Here is a 22,416-nt window from a genome sequence, read left to right as displayed (position 1 = left end):
TCAAGCAATGATAATAGTTTAAAGGAGTAGTTCACCCAATAAATGACTTGTTTCCATCAATTACACACCCCATGAAGCCTTGAATTCACTTTTTTTTTGTCACATTCCTAAGCTAATAATTTGATTGAGTATCCGGTAGCAGACTCAAAGAGTCTCCATTGCCACCTGTCATCAAATTATTGGCTTAGGAATGCGACAAAAACAAAATGATCTCCATGAATTCAAGGCTTCATGGGGTGTGTAATTGATAGAAAATAAGTCCTTTTTTGGGTGAACAACTCATTTAATAACCAGTTGCTACAGATGTCCTGTATTCTCAGCTAACCTGGAGCACTAACACAATATCCTGGTTCACTGGTTTTCAATCCCTGCAGCTCCTACAGCTGGAAAATGACTTATTTCTGTGAAATATGAATTTTGCTGGCCATCATGTAGACGCATTGCATCTTATTAAAACATGTAGGTCTGATAAACAGCCTGAATAGAATGAGTAACATAATATATCAAGTTTCTCTGTAATCATTTAGAAGTCTATTCTAATATACACAGTTCATTTTAGGATTAGCATTGTCTTCATCTGTGGAAAAAAAAACTAAACAAAAAATAATGTACATCACAAATACAACCCTAGCAGCTTATTATATTACCTGAATTATATTTTGGTTTGTTTCACCAAGCAAATCTTTCATCAACCAATGACCTCATCAGAAATAACCTCAAGTGTTTTTTAAAGAACACAAGAGGATTCAGGTTGAATATTCTGATGCCTGCAAAGGAGATAAAACCAGAGAGGTCTCCACTTCATGCATGACTCATTTGCATGACAATACACACACATGCTGCTCAGTCCCATGACGCACACGCACGCAGTCACGCACGCAATAAATAAATGATAAGGTGTCAGAATATAATTTTCCGCTGATCAAAGTATTTTATATTTTTAGAGAGGATTGTGAGGGAGCAGAGGAGTGATACGGAGAAGGAGGACAGAGGAAGGAGGTGAGAGATGTGAGGGGGAGGGAGGGGTAGACATCTACGGTACATGGTCCCCTGGGGAGTTGGGATAGCCACTATATTATTATACCAGGATCAGCCCATAGCACATGTTGAGAGGCTGTTCCCTCCCCTCCTCCAGCTATTAAAAAAAAGAGGGAAAAAGGAAAAGGTCATGGCTTCTGAAGCGGTACGCAATTTATATGAGCTCCAAATCCATGAGTCTGAGGTCTTGCAATATTAGTTGCTAACTGCCTCTCTTAACAATCTCTAACCTAATGCCTAAACACAACCATTTTTAACCTTACACATAAACATAACCATTTATAACATAATGATTAAACACAATGTTTTGTGTGGCACTGTGGGATCTGTGAGCCTGTCTATCTGGGGCTAATCTTGCCAATTTCTACATTTGTTCACATGTTTTATCATTTATTTTTATTTTTAAATATTTAACTTAAATTTCATAATACATATCAATGGGGTTGGATCTGGCTGCAACCTTGCCCAAATATGGAGTCATACGTCATAGATATGTCATACTGCAGAATAGATGACTGACGACATAGCCTGGCCACATGAAGTGTATCAGTCCCGCCCCCACATGCTCTGTAATCTGTGTGTGTGTGCGCACGCGTGTGTGTGTGTGCTCAGCTGAGGTTGAACCGAGAGACCAAGTTGTTTTACATGACAGTGGGGGTGTTGAATGGGAGGACTAGGATGGTGGCACTACTTCCACCTGGTGGGGGCTCCTCACTAGCAGGTGAACCAGTAGGGTACAATACAGTGGCAAAACACAGAAATGTGTGGGGAGGATTAATTGCCAAAGAAATGTGAGAAAAAAAGGTTACTCAAATTGGTACTCAAAATGTAAAAAGAACAACTAAAAACGAACAAAAGAAATGTAATCATGATTTTAACACAATACAAATATTCTTGATAGTTTATACCTCTGTCTGAGTACAATCTTTCTAATGAGCGGTGATGGAGTTATTTTGATTGATCATAATTTGTCTAGTGCCCTAAAACTGCTTTAAATGTCAAATTAATATAATGCTGTCATATTGGCCTAAATTCAGTCATGTACCCTATTTCTCCTGTCTCTGTCTATGCAAGGTCAAACTAGCTACAGGCGTTCTGTGGCTATCAGTTGTTTTGAGAACACTGTATCTCGATGTTCTTCTCTGCTAACAATTCCTTCAGCGCCACTGAAGTCATCACTGACCAGTGACAGGTCAGACCCGAGGTCAACGTGTTATTCGAGACATGTGGACGCTGTTTGTTCAAAGATAAACTGTCACACCATCTTCATCATCTTCATCATCTACCATCATCATCCTCATCTGACGACGACGTAATCATCACTATCCACCAATAGCAGGATAACCCCTCTGACGGTTGGACGCTTGATGTATCTTCAATGATGTCATATGTTTATGTTACTGGACGCTGTTAAAGTCCAGGGCTTTCTCTGTTTAACGGCGCAGAGAGGCGACGACCGATGATGCGTGAACCTGCTGATACTGTAACCTTCCATTACTCTCTCTCTCTGAATAATATACTTTCATTACATCCATGGCTGCCTGTGTCCTGAGTCTGGTTTTTCTTTGTCGCCTTTGAAAGTTACTGGTACTTTGTATACATACTGATGTGATGTTTCGCCCTGCATTGGTATCTATACATATGGGTGATAAGGAAAAAACCTACTTTAACAATTGGTCCTTCGAGCCGGATATGGTTGAAACAGGGTGGACGAGGGGAACTGAGCTATTGACCGGAACTGTACGGTCAGACTCTCTTCCCCTGGCTTCCCCTGTTTTAATACGTATCAAACGAACCAGCCTTGGGTGTAACGATGTATCACTTCTATTCAGATGAAGGTTATCTTTGAACAGTATCACATTTTTTATTTTATTTATTTTGTTTTGGACCTGGACGCGATCGCTGGACCTTTGGACTTGCCCTTTGACTCCCACATGTCTCAAATTCCACATGGTCCAGCCATCGGAGTCAGGATCCCCGAACCATTGATTCGGTATGTATATTTTTTTTATTTTATTTTACCATGGTCCAGTGATTGGGATCTCCACGTAACTTCTCCCTGTGAACCTTGATCTGATGAGTATACCTTTTATTTTATTTTATTGTCTTTACCGAACGATTTGTCTCATAAATTATCAGCCTGTTTTTAAATTACTGTTTAACACAGCTCCGCCAGGGAGTCAGTCAAGTAAAAATGTTTTATCACCTGGGAGGACATTCCCTGAATGTCTCATAAATTATCCCCTTATTTAGAATACAGTGGTCTTTATTTATGTTGTTTTATTTTCTGGCTTGTCCATTGTATATATTGATCACCACCAGACACATCCATCCTCAACGTTTTTTTACACTGATGTTTGGATTTATCTAATAATAGTTTTACACTAGGTGGGAGGGGGTTGTCTGTGTGGTGCCTACATGAATATATACTATTTCAGGTTTGTCAGTCAAAGTGTTTCATGTTCTAGATATATTAATAGATTTGTGTCCCCCACCTCCTAACCCATCCCTGGGGGGCGGGTAGGGGCTTGTTCTACCAATTCGTCCGATACTCCACTATGAGTGACGGGTAGGGGCCTGCACGTGCTACCAATTCGTCCGATACTCCACTGAGGGCTTTGTTTGACGGGTGGGGGGGGCCTACACGATTATACTTTATATATATATATATATATTGAACATAGACCGATTTTATTTTGACCACTGTATGTTAAATCATCCATCCATTTAATATATTGAGCTTTAAACAATACATTTTAAATGCCTTAATAATACATTTTATATTCCTTTGAACCAGTGAATATATTTTGCCTTAATCCTAAGTTTTAAATTCTAAGTTTTAAATTCTTTTAAATATTTTTAATATAAGTTAAACTAATAAGTAATACTAAGCCCAGTCAGGATAAAATATTTCTCATTCCAAAATTAGTTTGTTGCTGAAATATGTATGTTCGGTATGTCTGTGTGTATTAATGAACGATTGTTTTTTTTTTTGTTCTCTCTATCTCTCTCTCTCTCTGTGTGGATCCGCCAGTGTGTGAGTGCAAGGGAGTGAGAGAGCGTAAGGTGAAAGTTCTCTGTTTATCTTTCTCTCTTTTCTGTGTGTGAGCGATTCAGCTATGCAGGCATGCGTGAATGTTTGAATGCGTGTCTGTCTCGCTCGTTCTCTAACAATTTTAGTCCAAATTTCAGTCATTCTCCAGTCAGTTAAAATTAGTTTACCACTCTGGTCTCTAAAACTACATTACCCATAATTCCTTACAGGAAGCCACGTTGCTTAGCAACGATTGCCCCTACAGCCTCCATTGTTCAACTTCATTCAACCCATCTCAGTTAAATTAACCCTAATACGATTCAATATGTTCTAATATCAATATTGGAAAAAATTAACTATAATATTAAGTTTATTATAAAGTCATTTTGAATTATTTTAAAAGTTTTGAAAATATTTTATCATTTTAACTTAAGATTTTTTTGAGCTGGTAGATCTGCTCTTTTTGGAAAAATTTTACTTTCGATTTATTTTGGTGTACTTTACCTAACTCTAATATACTCTTCAGAACAAAGATGTTTATTCCTTATTTTTCATTGTTATATTATAATTTTAAATATTTTAATTATAACTTTAAAAAAAAAAAAAAAAAAAAAATGAATTTTTTTTTCATTTTTTTCTTTTGATTTTCAGTTTCATTTTTTTTCTTTCTCATCAACAGATTCATCCTCTGACACACACTATATTACAGATATATCGGTGTCAAATAGAGGGGAGTTTGATGAATGATTCGATTTAAATGTTTAATGCTTTGTTTGTCTTTGTTTCATTTTAGAACGAGAATGTAAGCCACTCCATTAATCCAATTCCTGGACAACAATAATGTCACAATACCTGCTAATTGTGACATACAGGGCTAAAACTTTAATTTTATTCCAAACTGTTTTAAACTCTGTTTCATACTATAGTCAACTGTAGGTCTCATGCCAAACAGTAAATTTGATTTCCATCTATCTTACAGATTTCAACTAATGTCTTGGATAGATGTTTGATGCCCCCATGCCTACATGATGCAAGCGGGAAGTATTTCTTGAGTTTTAAGACCATTCCACGTGAGTTTTTCCCTAAATAAAGTGTAAAATGATGTAATAAATACAGGTATCAGGAGTGTACCGTTCCATGTTTCAAATACTTGGACCTACAGGTCAACTTGTTAAATAAAGCACTGGACCGCAGCTTCAAAACGAGGAGGGTAACTTTTCTATTCCTGGACATGCACAGAATCGGATCGGACACGTAGGTGTCTTGTCAGATTTCAATTTGAAATTGTCAGACTGGCCAGTTGTCTCTCACTCTATCTCTAAGCTGCCAATGTCATTAACGGTGCTGAAAATTGATTAATCTAAACATGTTTTGAAAAGGTTTGTTGGGACAGTACATTAGCTGAGATTTTTTGAATTATAATAAAGTTATTTGCAAATTGCAAGGGGAAAACTTTGTTGTGTGGTGTCTTAAAATGTCATGAAATATAACCATGTTTTGCTTCCTAATTGAATAAATAACCATTATATACAGTCCTTTTGAAGAAGTACAATTTTGAATTAATATCTGAATAAATTATACAGTCCTTTTGAAGAAGTACAAATGTGTATGTTATCTGAATAACTAACCATTTATTTTTGCCCTTAAGTCATTGAAATCTCTGTCACAATGTTAAGTTTGCCTGTCTGTGTCTGATTTGGTTTGAATAATGTCACAAGGTACAAGACCTGATCAGCTTGCCCTTTGACCCTATCCAAATCATGATAAGATGTAGGCTTGATGGAGTTATTTTGATTGATCATAATTTGTCTAGTGCCCTAAAACTGCTTTAAATGTCAAATTAATATAATGCTGTCATATTGGCCTAAATTCAGTCATGTACCCTATTTCTCCTGTCTCTGTCTATGCAAGGTCAAACTAGCTACAGGCGTTCTGTGGCTATCAGTTGTTTTGAGAACACTGTATCTCGATGTTCTTCTCTGCTAACAATTCCTTCAGCGCCACTGAAGTCATCACTGACCAGTGACAGGTCAGACCCGAGGTCAACGTGTTATTCGAGACATGTGGACGCTGTTTGTTCAAAGATAAACTGTCACACCATCTTCATCATCTTCATCATCTACCATCATCATCCTCATCTGACGACGACGTAATCATCACTATCCACCAATAGCAGGATAACCCCTCTGACGGTTGGACGCTTGATGTATCTTCAATGATGTCATATGTTTATGTTACTGGACGCTGTTAAAGTCCAGGGCTTTCTCTGTTTAACGGCGCAGAGAGGCGACGACCGATGATGCGTGAACCTGCTGATACTGTAACCTTCCATTACTCTCTCTCTCTGAATAATATACTTTCATTACATCCATGGCTGCCTGTGTCCTGAGTCTGGTTTTTCTTTGTCGCCTTTGAAAGTTACTGGTACTTTGTATACATACTGATGTGATGTTTCGCCCTGCATTGGTAGCTATACATATGGGTGATAAGGAAAAAACCTACTTTAACAAGCGGTTTTACTGTAACAGTCTGAAACATTGCACCAGAGCTGCTGTGTCATCCACGTCACCACTGATCCACATATCACTGCACTCACTGCACTGCACTGATCCACATATCACTGCACTGCATGGAGCACTGATCCACATATTACTGCACACAGCACTGATCCACACATATCACTGCACGCAGCACTGATGATCCACATCACGCTGCACTGCATGCAGCACTGATCCACATATCACTGTATGAAGCACTGATCCACATCACACTGCACTGCATGCAGCACTGATCCACATATCACTGCAAGTCTGCAATGAGCGTCCCACTTGGAACAAACATGTGCAGAGCAAGTTCTGTCAGGGAACTCAGTGCAGTTGCTACTGGCCGACCAATAGTCCGTCTCAGCTCCAAGCTTCTATTCTCAACCAATCACATACTCACTTCATAATAGAGCACCCTATAGAGACACACGGCCGCCTACAAATTCACACCCACTTTTAAGACAGCGCAGTCACTCGAGGTACGGGAGAACGACGTACTGCAGCTGTCAATGCAATCCATATGAGAGGCATCGTAAAATAATTTCACTGGTTGATGAGACTTCAAAGCCGGTGCTCGGCGCTCGTAAAGACAGTGATGTCACTGAAATGCGACTACTTGTCTGCCGTCTCCCCTCTGCTGTGCTAATATTATGGGTAACCCATTCAAGTGGCAAATTAAATGTGAAACACATCAACTATCAAACCATCAAACAAGAAGATATGTTGACAAAGACACTCCATACATTTAGAAACATATTTTTATTCAAATCTATATCGTGTCCAGTTCATGTAGGATTATTTCAAAAGTAGACTAACTCTCATATCCTCTCATATGGATTGCATTGACAGCTGCAGTACATCGTTCACCCGTAACTCGAGTGGCTGCGCTGTCTCAATAGTGGGCGTGAATTTGTAGTCGGCCATGTGTCTCTATTTACTGTAAATGGGGAAGTAGGTGCTGCCTAATGCTGTGCTGCTGATGCTTGCTGCTGCTGCTTTTAAATGGTGGAGTCCCTATTCGTAGGGAAATGTAATGTGCTTTCTCAGAGTACCTAAAAGCAGATCCAATTCATCGCCAAACCAAAAGAAATATATTGCTCATTTTATATTCAATAGAAATATGTGATCCATTCATGAGTTGTCCTTTATCCATTCATGAGTTGTCCTTACAGAACTGCATGCAGCACTGATCCACATCTCGCTGCACTGCATGCATCACTGATCCACGTCACACTGCATGCAGCACTGATCCACATATCACTACATTGCATGCAGCACTGATCCACATCTAATTTTTACACTGCATGCAGCACTGATCCACGTCAAGCCACACTGCATTGCATGTAGCACAGGCCTCCATCCTGCTCCATGTGACATCACACTGCACTGCAAGCAGCATAGATGTCACACTGCCCCGTCTTGATCCAGGTGGAATACAAACAGAGGAGGACCAGACTGTCTGTTCAGCTCTCCACTCATTCAGCTTCACAAATATGCAGCAGTGCAACCTTGCACTGTGCAACAAAACGGGGCCCAAAACACAAACTTAGGGGCATAACACAAAATGTCCCCCAAGCAGCACTGCTAGGGGGAAAAAACTAAAACATAAAACCTGGAATTAGGAATTTGCAGTATAATGGAGTATGTGGCACAGTATGGCACACACTATACAAATGTAAAACGGCACTCTGTTTTGAGAGAAAAAAGAGATTATCATTGGAAATGCTATCCAATGACCTTGAGTGACCATGACGAGAGGAGCGTTGTACGGGAAGATGAGTGACCTTCATTCATCAGCAGGGACACAGCACATGGTGCTGGTGGACCCAGCCAGCACACGCCCCCAGGACACTGGGGAGATAAACTGGGACTGAAGGGGAAGAGCACGTGCGTGCGCACGCACACACGCACACGAACACACTCATTCTTTTCTCACCACCTGCTCCCTATGCCTGGAGGAAAGACTAATGATGCTGCCTGATTTAACCATGGGTATCCCAGAACACAATTTACACTGGTTCACACATGCATGCGACACACAACACACACCTGCAACAATGCACTGGTTTATAAATATACATACATTTTTATTAGAGTCGTTTTAGTCATTTATACAGGGGAGAGAGGAGAAAGAAGAAGGAAGGGATCTCTCTCTTCTGTGTCACTCTCTCTCATTTTCTCATTCCCCTCTCTCACACCTTCACATTGATCAAACCACCCAAATAGAAAATATGACCTTTAACAACAAAAGGAAAACCATCTGGTATAAAAGAAAGATTGCAACCATTTTAATGACTCGGTTCTCTCTCCAGATCAACAAATCATCAACCTGCACTTCAAGGACACCAACTGGTCGGGAACAACACAAAAGAACAGGAACAGCCCATTATGACTGGTTGGGGTGTGGTGGGGGAGGTGGGCAAGTTATGCACGATTATATTACTAGAGGTTCGGGCCTAATTAATCTGTTGATTGTTTTTCCAAATATATATGCAATTAACTTTGATCACCGTAAAATGATGAAATACGGTTATAAAGCACAAAATGAATGAGCACTGCATAAAACAGAACTCGAAAATCAAACAATTCATTCTATAATATGGAACAATGACTGTAATGAAGTATTCACATTTTGGTAGCACATATTACAGGTAATCAAAGTATTTTGCACACCTGAATAAAAAAAAGGTGCGTTGATAGAGTATACTGTACAGTACAACAGATTAATGAATAAAAGAACACACACACACACATATACACATATACATATATACAGTTGCATATATTAGAATTACACTGATTATTTTATAACTAAAATTTGATTCAGCATATGCTCTTAATTAAACGATTGTTCAATTTATTATTTCACTGCCTGTGTGTGTGTGTGTGTGTGTGTGTGTGTGTGTGTGTGTGTGTGTGTGTGTGTGTGTCTGTGTGTGTCTGTGTGTGTGTGTGTGTGTGTGTGTGTGTGTGTGTGTGTGTGTGTGTGTGTGTGTGTGTGTGTGTGCGCGCGCACGCGCCCCTAGTGTGAATGTTAAAGTGATGTAGCCAATCATTGAAGCAGACCATCCCCAATATGAGCTACTGTCACGGTCAGGACAAATTTCTTGGGAATCCCATACAAAAACCCCTACGCCTGATGTTTATCCGTGTCCAATTAGCATAGATTAGCATACATCTGCATATATTAAAAGGTTAAACGTTGCACAACAAGGAGAGGATCCTGCCAGCAGAGCCTGACAAAGCCCCACGTCTCAGACCTGGTTAACCACGTCTCTGAGCAGGTGGGTATTCCATCAAGGCAGATAAAGGAAAATCCTGGCTTATTTTGATAGGTCTGGCTAATTTAAGTGAGAGTTCTGTTCATTACTGTGGGTTTTATACCACTGAATAGCCTTCACTATAGCACGCTATCAAGCTTAATTTAGCTAAATAATTTCCAGTGGACGGAAAAGAGACAGTCAGACAACACACCTTATACATGTTTCTCCTAAGCACCTTGGGGAATTATTTCTTATGACTGTGTCATTTTCTTCCTCTCCGTGCAAACGGACCAAAGTAATGTACGAAACGTGATAGGAGCCAATTCACTGACTCCATCACATCAATCAGAGCCACAAACACTTCATTATGAGGTTTATGTGATGAATTTGCTTCTGCAGCAACAACCAAACTTAAACGATCCCATAAAGAACTGCTGACAAAGAACTTAGACAGGACTCACGCGTACCATTACTGTAGATTGCACTTCAATCGAATGTGCAAGGGGGGAAATTCTGTGAAATAAGCTATAGCAGGAGAGACATTTACACATTTCGCAGCATATAAATAGTGGACAAATAATCCAAGTTGACACTGAGGTAGTCAGCTACAGCATCTAGAATAGGTGTATGGCTAATGTTTAGAATATGGATATATTAGGAGTTAGAAAGATGAAGGTCTAGCAGGAAGTGGACTGAACTTTTGAAGTGTATTTCTTCTTGGGAACTGTTTCATGCATTTTCACTTTTCAGCATCAACCTGAGGGGTTGTTTGCGCATGTATTGTGCATGAAGTCGGGAGATTAACAGGAGAAATGACCAATCAGACATACAGCAGGAGAAAGGCTTAAAAATATGCTGACTCCCGCAGGAATCTGGAGTGTTGGCAGGTATGGATTCTGCACAGTCTGAGCGTAGATGGGGTGAGTACCAGAGTGTCAGGGATCGACGTCCCAGAAGTATCCATGTAATGAGACACTAGATTCATAATAATCGGAACTCTGTGCTAACATGTTTGGCAGGTAATGTTAGATGCACTGTTTCTGTTTCGTCAGTCAAAAAACTCTTTCACATAATTAGAAAGCTATGGGGAACGGAGGGTTAACAGCTATAACTGTTAGTAAGATTGCCTGCCTAATAGTCTACTAATGACGTGAATTGACATGTTTTCCCCAGACACCAGGAACCCGGATATTAAAATTCTGCAGCTGAATGTCTCCACTTGAGTACTCCCATGAGCAAATGCAGCTAATGCCTGAAATAATTGGAAGTGCATTGCGTCACGCACCAAAAACAGGCAATCTACAAGCTCACAACGTGTCGCACTGTGATGCGTTGTGAGCTTGTAGATAGGCTATTTTCCGTGTGCAACATCAGCATGCAAATAAGTATAAATCAGGCTTATGAAACATATTGCACCCTGGTATCTGGACCAATTAGTTCACATACTGTATCCCACAGTAAAATCCTGGAAGGGTCCATTTGGGTCCATTTTTACACTAGCCTCTAAGTAAAATCAGCACTGAGGGTTTTACTATATGTGCTGTACATAGACACAGGCCTAGCTGTACCAATGTTGGGGTTACACAATGTGTAAATACTGAATCACTCACTTCTCACGTCTTTTATTTTCTCTTTCTCTCTGTTCTATCCTGTCTGAGGTAGATCCCTTCATCTCATTCCTTCAATCCTGTCTTCCTTCCCTCGCATTCCATTCATGCCTTATCGTTTTTCCCTACTTCCCTCATCCGCTTTTTAACCAAGTGCAAACAATCCGTTTGTCATCTGAGCTGAAGCAGTGAAGTCGTGGCGTTGCTCAATAACTAGGCTACTAGGCTAACAGCCCACACTCTCACACAAACACACTGGTTTGATGGGAAAACACCACAACACACAACCAGAGAAAGCCAGCACGCAATCAGTGGAATCTGTTCCAACACACACAGACACACACAGTTCCCACCAGTGTGTGGCACCACTGCCCACTCAAACATAAATACTGCTATTTTTTGACTGAGTCTCACTATGAATGCAACTCGTGAAAGTGACAGAATAATCCATTAGTGATCCATTCAAATGTTTTTAGCAATTATGAAAAAATGTAATTATGCACAGGTACACACACTTATCAATGAGCGCGGTTTTGCGCTCGCACACTCACACACACACACACACACACACACACACACACACACACACACACACGTTTCTCCATCTATGTGTACATTTAAAATGTAAGCATTTAACAGACACTCTTACACAGAGTGACTTACAAGTGTGAGAACGCAGCAGAGCAAGCATGAACTCTAGTCAATAAACAACAAAGCAAACAGTCACATAAGCAGAGTACAGAGAGAACAATGTACTGCCTCAAAGAAACAAGGACACCAAGTAAACAATGAACCTACTGCATCTGTCTAAACAACATGCTATATAAACAACATTCATGTCTCTTCTACCCATCTATTCTGAGCTGCGCACACACACACACACACACACACACAGCAAGAGTACTACTTACAGCGATGCGGAGCAGGGTAGCTTTCACAGCAGCCCATCTGTCCTGACGTCTGTCAACAACCAAGATGAAACCCACTCCTGACGATGCAACACTGCAGAGAGGAAAAACACAATGATCACCATGGAAGCCGCCTGTGTGTGTCAGTACAGTATGTGTTATCAGTTCATCCATCCATCAGATGTCATGATTCCAAGAGACCATCTCGATCATCATAGCAACTGTGTGTGTGTGTGTGTGTGTGTGTGTGTGTGTGTGTGTGTGTGTGTGTGTGTGTGTGTGTGTGTGTGTGTGTGTGTGTGTGTGTGTGTGTGTGTGTGTGTGTGCGCGCATGCGTGTGTGTGCGGCGCGCGCTAGGCCTAAAGTCATTACAATAGCTAGAACAGTGGTACAATGTAGTTCCTCTCTGCTACTGCTGGTTTTCCATCCTACCAGGTAGTTAATTGTATTCCCCTGTTGTCCCAGGTCTAATTTGTGAAAGCAATTAACTCCCTGGTAGGATAGAAAACCAGCTGTATTCAGGGAGGTTCCCAAGCACCAGGACTTGGTTTGGATGCTTACAGCAAACACAGCTAAATCCTTAGTGTTAATTTAACTCTGGGAGGGTATAAATGTAACCAAATGGACCTGTTGCATTTGTACCCTCTCAGAGTTACAAATAGACAAATTACCACTGATGATTTTACTGTGTAGTAAAAAAAAAGAGTGTGTGTGTGTGTGTGTGTGTGTGTGTGTGTGTGTGTGTGAGAGAGAGTGAGAGATCAAAATTGCTTAACAGTTTGTCTACGTTATGAATATGAGCATGGCCTCTGATTACCATAGCAACAGTGTGTGCGCGTGCGTGCGTGCGTGTGCGTGCGTGCGTGCGAGCGAGAGAGAGTATGGAACCCTTCAACAATTTTATGGCCATCCATTCCACAGGCACTGCCATCCATATAAGGCTCATTAACCTTTATATGTGTGCAAGCCTATGTGTGTGTGTGTGTGTGTGTGTGTGCACGCGCGCGCGTGCGTGTGTGTACTACGTTTTCCCCCCAACAATCAAATTGTGTCTAATTATTATCAGTAAGCAAATGCATACTAACACACACAACACGCCTTGACTGTTATGGTGCCAGATTTGCAACACATGCATGCACAAACACACACACTGACAAGCCAACATACAAATACTGCTGAGGTGGTCCATCTGGATAACAATATTAGCCAATAGACAACACACACACACACACACACACACACACACACACACACACACACACACACACACACACACACACACACACACACACACACACACACACACACACACACACACACACACACACACACACACACACACACACACACACACACACACACACACACACACACACACACACACACACACACGCTGTGTCCTACCAAGTGAAGGCCGCGGCAGCTAATCATCAATTCATTCCTGCGGCTGGAATAATATTCCTAACACGGCAGCCTAGCCGACTGAATTCCCAAATGGCATTCCCCCCCAAGTCTTCAATAATCCAGGAAAATGCCATTAATATTCCATTGTCACCGTCTGGAAATCGTTCAATTTCCTCCAATTCTTCCTTATTCCAATGCTGTCATGGTTCCTTCATTCCCTTGCTGTGATTTGTGATATAAAATGTGATCGTTGCACCTAGATGGAGAGATGGAGCCTCTTTGCATCCTTCTACAGCATCTCTCTCTCGCTCTCTCCCTCTCCCTCCCTCCTCTACCCGCTTTGAGTCCTCGGCCAATTAAAATTAAGCCCACCGTTCACCGTTCTCCGCCAGCCAATCGCCGCTCAGAGTGGTGCTGAATGGCTGCTCGGGCCCAGGCGGGGTGTGAATGGCTGGTGTGGAGCTGGGGGCGGGACATAAGAACACAAGCCCCCCCTACCTAGTACCATACCACCCCCCTCCCCTTTTCTCCCTCGCTCCTTTTCATAGTGTGTGTGCGTCAGCAGTAAAGGCAAGAAAAGGTGAAAGGATGTGAGAGGGAAAGAGAAAATGAGGAGGCGTAGAGGGAGAAATAATAATAATAATAAGAGAGAAGACGGAAGAGGAGACAGATAAGAGGCGAGATAAGAGAGATGAAACAGTGGAGGCAAAAATGATAACAGATAGTTAAGAAAATAAAGAGTGTAGGTGTAGAATGAGGACAGATAGATGAACACAGGATCTGCTATCAACATTCTGATGACTCAAGAGAAATAAAATTATGACAAAAAGGAAAGAGAACAGACGGAGAAAGAGACAAAGGCATTGTCTTTCTTTAAATCCATTTCTCTTCAGTCTGTTTTCTCTGCATGCATCTTCTCTCATGACCTTATTATCCTTTCATGCTACCTCTCTGAATTGAAAATGCTTTATTGGCACAAAGCTCTTTACATCAACATTAAAACATTAAATATCTTTATAGAAACAAGGAGAGTGAAGAGAATGAAAATGAATAAACAGCTGATTAAAATAAGCTTCCTCCCTCTCGCTCTGTGGGTGTGTCTCTCTTTCCGTTTTGATATCTCAGTGTACCTGCTGTTGTAACTCATGACATATGAGGCCACCCAGGACTTCAGTCTGAATGCTAGCATTGTGCTGACATCTACTGGCTGCAGATGGTGTTACATTACAAGTTTTGTGTTTGCATTGTGTGTCCCCTCTCTCTCTACAATAAACTACAATACACACAAATACTAATATACATACATATATAAACTTAAGAGCGAGGGAAACCTTAGAGATCAGAGGAGACAGAGAGGGCCTCATTCACAAAACTCTTCTTAACAGACAGACAGACACACAGACAGACAGACAGACAGACAGACAGACAGACAGACAGACAGACAGACAGACAGACAGACAGACAGACAGACAGACAGAGAGAGAGAGAGAGAGAGAGAGAGAGAGAGACATAGATATAGAAGTAGATACGTCTTTGCCACTGCAGTTCATTGAGGCGACCTATCTCTGCGGCCTCCATATTGGGAAGGGGGAGCCGAACCTTCTAATGTATTTATGTCCATTGAATCAGGCGGTCTCTGTTGCCACTCTGTAATGTATAGTTTGCCGATGTGGTGAAGCCTCAATTTGTAAAATTGAGACAAAACTAATGACAATAACATAAAATGACAGCTGTCGATACCAAATTGGGGTAAATCCTCAATGTGCTCCCTGAGCACAAACACATCTTCGTTCTGAACCAATCTCATCCAAAGCTGCACACAAACTAACCAGGTCTCTTCTTCCAGTGGAGTTCTGCACAGTTCCAAGCTGCCTCTCCCTTCCCAATATGGCGCATGCAGATACGTACGCCCCAGAATCCGACGCAGCGTCTACCTTTTTGTCTATGGAATGGAACCCATTCAACAATTTTATGGCCATCCATTCCACAGGCACTGCCATACATTTAAGGCTCATTAACCTTTATATGTGCACGCGGCACGCCTGTGTGTGTGTGTGTGTGTGTGTGTGTGTGTGTGTGTGTGTGTGTGTGTGTGTGTGTGTGTGTGTGTGTGTGTGTGTGTGTGTGTGTGTGTGTGTGTGTGTGTGTGTGTGCGTGTTTGTGTGTGTTGCAGATTAACCAAATGTCAGCAATATAAAATTCAGAGACATACAATTCAGCGAGAGAGAGCACCATGGAAGCAGGCTGAACTCAGGGTGTGCGTGCGTGCGTGTGTGCATGCGTGTGTGTCCAACCTGGGGATGCTGGTCAGGTAGCCGAGTACACTCTGAAGCTCCTCCTCGTCCAGCTCACTAAATGCAGGGAATTCTGGGAAGACGATGATGGGTCGTCCGTTTTCCCCGCGGCCGCCTGCCAACGCAGAGGAAATAACTGACGGTCATGGAAGGGTTAAAGATGCTTTGTGTCTGCCATTACCTTCATTTACACACCAGACTCTTCTGTATGTCATTATATATCAGTACATGCTTTTGTGGGGTTTATTTTCTTCTTCTGTTTGAGTAGATTGACATCCTTACATCCTGTATTTTTAGGGCCGTACAGTAGCTTTATTTATTTATATTATAATAGTTTTATTTATTAATCCATGTGAGCCAATGGGTTTGTCCAGTCTGTTGGAGTTCAGCAGAATAAGGAACTACAGACTTTCTATTAATACATGGTTTTGTAGTTTTTTAAGGGCCACAATTATCTATGGGCTATTTTCATAATTGATGAATCTATCTATTCATTATTTTGATCAATTCATCCATGCAATTAATCTTGACCATAAAATGGCAGGGAATTGGGTATAGTAATACAAAAAACTATGGTAATATGTTTTACCCAGCAGTCAAAAATAGGACTTTGGAACTAAGGCAAAGGCTAAATTGGCTAAATAGGCTAAATTGTAAATGGCACATATAACATTATTTACACTGATATATCACTAGACTGATTACTAAGTCAAATGGAATCCAATTACTTCTTTTAAACTAATTCTACATGGGTATTTAAGAGAGTAAATTAAGTTTCATCCTGGATCAGTGACTCATGTTGTAGGGGCCCAACTCAAACATGTTTACGACCTCATTTTTGGTACATTACCATGCAATAATGTGAGGTATTTTCCCTAATTTTCCCTAACCCTTTATAATCAAATTTACTAGATATTTTCCACAAGAACACTCTGCAGGTAGGACAACAGACACAACCACAACTACATGATTGAGGTAATACAAATAACATGAAATAACAGAAGATGAGCTGCAACTCGTGACAACTTAAATATAACAAAAAATATCTAAAAGGTCTAATAACACCGTGGCTTCATGTAGATCTCTGGCTTCACGTGGCCAGTCTATGACGTATCTATGATGTATGACTCAAAATGTTCACTCTCTCTCTTAAGACAGCTTGGCTGTGACAGACTCAGAGTCTAGTCAATGATGTCATCGATGACATAATCTGTGCCCAATTTTGGACAAACCATTGACTTCCATTATAATTATTATTATAATTATTAGCAAAAGCAAGAACATTTAAATACATTTATGTATATAACATTATGTGAACAAAAATGTGTGGGGTTCTACATTAGCCTACTGGCATTGTACACCAGACGTTTTGGGACAAAAAGACCCACTGATAGATGGCTAGCCTCTTTCAGAACAAAACGATAGCATAGTGGTCCCAAAACCTAAACATCACACACAAACAGACAGTTAGAGCGAGCTCCAAGTTGGGTTACTATGCAACAATGCCTCTTTGGAAACGGCTTGTGAATAATTAAGCACCAGGGTGATCTAAATAGCAACCTGACCCACTAATGGAAGAAACGGACACGTTTTTGTATGACGCTGGGCACTGCTGTGATCGGCGGATATATATGGTATATATGTGTGTAGATTGCAGATTCTGAATAGGGCTTAAGTGATACATTTTTGGTGGTGGAAAATAGACAGGAAAAAGTAATATATTCATGAATTTACTACAAAACATTAAGGGAGACTATAAAAACTAACGATTAGAACAGGAAAAAAGTATTAGAAGGACTGGGGGTAAGTACTGTACAGTAGTGATGTGCGGGTCGGGTTTTTTCATGACCCGCCCCGCCCCGCCACGGAACCCAACCCGCCTCAACCCGCCCCGCGAACCCATATATAAATCTATGGCTCAACCCGCCCCGCGACCCGCGGTAAAAAAAAAATCGGTAAAATCATGAAGGAAAATAATCTTCAAGTATACACCCCAAGTGTATTCAAACTGTTTTATTCTTATTATTCTTATTCTTATTAGGAATAAAGACAAAACAAGAGCATGTGATTTTTTTTTTTTTTTTGCGTGTGAGAGCGGCTGACCCGCTCACCCGCAGCCCGCATAATTGCCTCTGAAATCCTGACTCGACCCACCCGCGCCGCGGGTTGACCCGCGGGTCCCGCGGGTTACGGGTCGGCCCGCTCATCACTACTGTACAGGACACTGTGCTGTATTTAACCAAATTCTGAATCCTGAATTCAACTGTCAAATGGTATAAATTGGTTAATTAGATTGAATCTACTGTATCAAACAAACAAAACAAAAACCTTTTGGGGATATTAGGCCAGAGAGAGAGCCTTTGGTAATTTACAGTATATGATATGATATGGAAATGTTTCAAAATGATTCCAATTCATAGCTTATTCAAAGTAAAGCTGAGGCCTTTTACTATCTTGAACTTTATTACAATTGGCTAATTGTGTACGGCTGCTTTGTGCCGTTGGGGTATTTCGTCTCTGTCGGGGTGGAAATCTCATGTCTCCAAAACTGTTACTTCGCAGGATTCAAATTCAAAACGTGTCGCTTCGAGCCACGCTTCGAGCTTGTAAATCTGAAACTTTTGTGTGACGCTGTAGTATGATCAAGTAGGGCATTCCTTTACGAAAAATCAAACACACCTGGCAGAAAGGCAAACTGTTTCTGAAGCTCGGAGCCGATTTCTGCTGCAAACAGTGGACTGCTTCTCCGCTGCATAATGTCATCTAGAGAGAGAGAGAGAGAGAGATGCTCAAATACGGGCAATCCAATATTTTCTGGGCGCATACTATATGTCATGAGAGAGAGAGGTTGGTGAGTCTGGATCAAAGTTTCTTCAAAACACACATTGTGTGTGTGTGTGTGTGTGTGTGTTCTTCATGAATTTGCATCGTGTCTCTGTGCTATTTTACCTGTGTGTGTGTGTGTGTGTGTGTGTGTGTGTGTGTGTGTGTGTGCGTGCGAGCGAGAGTGAGGATATTTGGTTATACTGGTAGAGACTGGCTCTATGACTGGTGTGTGTGTGTGCCGCTGTCAAAGAATATTTGGATAAAACAATGTCAAAATCTAAAGTTACGTTTACCAGTTCTCTTTCACAGAATAGCAAGAGACAGAAAAGGAGAGGGTGGGGCGGGGTGGGGGTCTGAGGAATCCTACAGATTTACGGGATTAAAGTTTCAGTCCTCTTACATATGTCACCACCATACACCATTGGCTAAACAATGAGTCATCATACTGTACATTATAGGCCTCATGTGCACATGCAGACAGACAGACAGACAGACAGACAAGGTTACAGCAACTATGATATATACAGGGTTGGATTTGCTAAAGAAAAAAACCTTAGAGCATGTATTTTGTCGTACATAAAACAGTGAAAGTAGCCGATCTACAAGCTCAGAACTTGTAGATCGACTATTTTCACACACACACACACACACACACACACACACACACACACACACACACACACACACACACACACACACACACACACACACACACACACACACACACACACACACACACACACACACACACACACACACACACACCCCCCGACCGGCCATAAAAAATAATAATGGCGAGAGGTGGATATCAAAAGCATAGGCATGGATTGCCTGAACACCTCAAGTGTGGCCATGACTTAATTATTAATAAGTTTCATGAAAATCCAAACATCGATTCTACATTCTGACCTTGATCGTTGACCTTGAGCAGCGTTCAGTGTTCATGCACCACATATCTGGAACAACCTTCCAGAAAACTACACAACTGTTCCAACTCAGTTCTTTTTAAAAGGACTTTTCTGTTTGCCGCTGCATTTCACTGCCATTTGTTAATTTTATCTTCTTATTTTTTTGTTTTATTTGAACGTTTTTATTGTATTCAAATGGCCTTTAGTATGTGCCTTTAATGTTTCAATGCTTAATGTTTTGTGTAAAGCATTTAGAATTGTTGCCTTGTTGGAGACCTGTGCTATATACAAATAAACCTTCTTCGCCAATTGAACTTTTCATCCCAAAAGTTAAAGTTAGACCCTTGACCACCAACTGATCACTTCTAGTTTCCCACCAAGTTCCATGAAAATCTGGAAATCAGCTATTTTGACAGACACGGACCAATTAAAATACCCCGCCTCACATTGTTGCGGGCAAGACGCTTCTCCAAATGCACATTTTATATATTACATCCTGTGTATTTTAGAGATAGTCAGTTTCAGATAATGATCTGGATGAATAAATGGATGTACAGTAGGCGTTGTGGACACGCTCTTTGAATTCCTCCAGACCACATATATTAGAGAACTCCAGCTTGCTAGCCAATTGTATGGCTGACCCAAGCTTTTACAAAACATCTGAAGACAACCTGCAATTTCTCCAATGACAGGGAGGAACGTTTTAACTAGGCTCTATTACAGGGTAAACCATAAGGAAAGAAGAGGAGAGAAGGAGAAATGTTAAGAGAGGAAAACAGGACTGAAATAACAGGAAAGAAGGATAAACTTGGCACATAGTCATAGATTATGGATACTGTCTCTAACATTGCACAGTTAATTGTGTGTGTCCCTCATTGCTGTAGCGTATGAAAACAAAGATACAGCATTGTGTCACACTGTCTGAAGTGCGTGTATGAGCGTACGTGCGTGCGTGCGTGCGTGCGTGCGTGCGTGCGTGCGTGCGTGCGTGCGTGCGTGCGTGTGTGTGTGTGTAGGCCCAGCTGTTAGTAGAGTGTGTCAGGGTTAGGTTTTGGAACGTATCCAGACATGTGCTGTGTGTGTATACTATATGTGTGTGTGTGTGTGTGTATATGTGTGTTATGTGTGCGCACGTGTGTGTGTGTGTGTGTGTGTGTGTGTGTGTGTGTGTGTGTGTGTGTGTGTGTGTGTGTGTGTGTGTGTGTGTGTGTGTCCAAGTGACCCCTAAACTAGAACCCAATACTCTTGACCTACTGAAGTTGTAACCTTGTCGTCACTAACTACAACTTACAGTCTACTGGTCAATACTTAGAACAAAATATCAGTCAGATCACTGTCACCCCTTACAATTATGCAGATAAGTAAAAGGTATGCCGACAGCGACAGCAACATTATAAACTTACTCTAATACTATACTATTCAATCTATTTAGGATGTTTCTGGACATCAGCCTTGTGTGTGAGTCTACAACTCCTGCCACCAATACCACCATTTGAAACTTCTGAGGGTGTGGTTCTTTGAAAAGCTAGCTTCTGGTCTGCTGCATTGTCTCAGAGACGAGTGAACGATTCTGGAGGACACAGCGCCAAAACAACCTAAAGCACAGTGATGCAAACGCTAAGACAAAGAGGCTCATTTTAAAAATGCAATCAAATCTGGGGTTAGCTTTGCCTCTTTGGTGAGAAATGAAGAAGATGGGGATGAAGTGTGAAGCAGAGTTGGGCATCCAGGACTACATAACAGTGACAGACAAGAAGCAGACATTTTTTAAGTGGGATTATCACCTGGAAGCATGAATTAAAAACATACCAAAATCTGGTAATAATTATTCCAAAAATCAAACAAACAGCCCTATGCTTTGTGGTTGACAATGTAACGTATACCATGATGAGTACCAGTGGTATGATCATTTTAAATACTTAAACACTATATACAGTACTTCATTGACTGGAATCCCCCAGAGGTCTGTACTCTGTACATAGCCGATCCAGCTCACAACACATCACCCACACGCCCAGAATTGGGATGCTAGGGTTCATATGGCTAAGAGAACCCATGTCCATAGGGAGGTACATACATCAGACATTCAGGCGTCAAGCAGCCTTTCAATGGGTGCCGAGGCTGTGAGGGTTCCATTCTTAAACACACTGCTTTGACTCAATGAAATGAATGAAAATCTCACTACAGCGGCTAGCCTGCAACTGAGCTCTGTGCCAACGCAACAGAAACTGGGCCAGTCCCAGATTCAAAACCTATGGGGGGGCACAAAAAGAATGTCCCCCTCCTCCTTGTACCCATCCCCCAAATACTGCAGACCCCCCCACCCCACAACCATTCATCCATTCCTCATTCAGGGACTTAACTGGCGGTGAGAGAGGATGAATGACACACACCCCACAGTACCTTCTATGAAACAAAACATATATGTTTCTATTCTATTCTCAAAACTCACTCGTTTTGGGAATAAGGCCTTCACTCCCAGTTAATATAAATCCAATCAATTGGATTTCATAACGTTCTTATCCTACATATTGTCAATGGTTGTAAATGCAAGAAACCCACTTCCTCAATAGACAGAGGACATCCAATCC

At 41.3% G+C, this 22,416-nt stretch overlaps 1 protein-coding gene across 3 annotated transcripts in view; it reads right to left on the bottom strand.

Annotated features, from left to right (window-relative positions):
* LOC311040771 (guanine nucleotide exchange factor DBS-like) overlaps positions 1-22,416 on the bottom strand; it is an 87,049-nt gene that overhangs the window by 27,902 nt on the left and 36,731 nt on the right. For all 3 annotated transcript variants that reach the window (XM_084051123.1, XM_084051125.1, XM_084051124.1), the window contains exons 2-4: positions 18,771-18,854; positions 16,092-16,206; positions 12,397-12,487 (exon numbers count right to left, since the gene is read on the bottom strand). In XM_084051123.1, the coding sequence (XP_083907249.1) occupies positions 12,397-12,487; positions 16,092-16,206; positions 18,771-18,854 (290 nt within the window). The remainder of the gene's footprint in view (positions 1-12,396; positions 12,488-16,091; positions 16,207-18,770; positions 18,855-22,416) is intronic.

The sequence above is a fragment of the Gymnoscopelus microlampas genome (assembly GCF_963454915.1).
Source record: "Gymnoscopelus microlampas genome assembly, chromosome: 24".
NCBI classification, from domain to species: Eukaryota; Metazoa; Chordata; class Actinopteri; order Myctophiformes; family Myctophidae; genus Gymnoscopelus; species Gymnoscopelus microlampas.
Note: the sequence above shows the minus strand (reverse complement) of the source record. Positions and strands in the feature narration are given on the sequence as shown.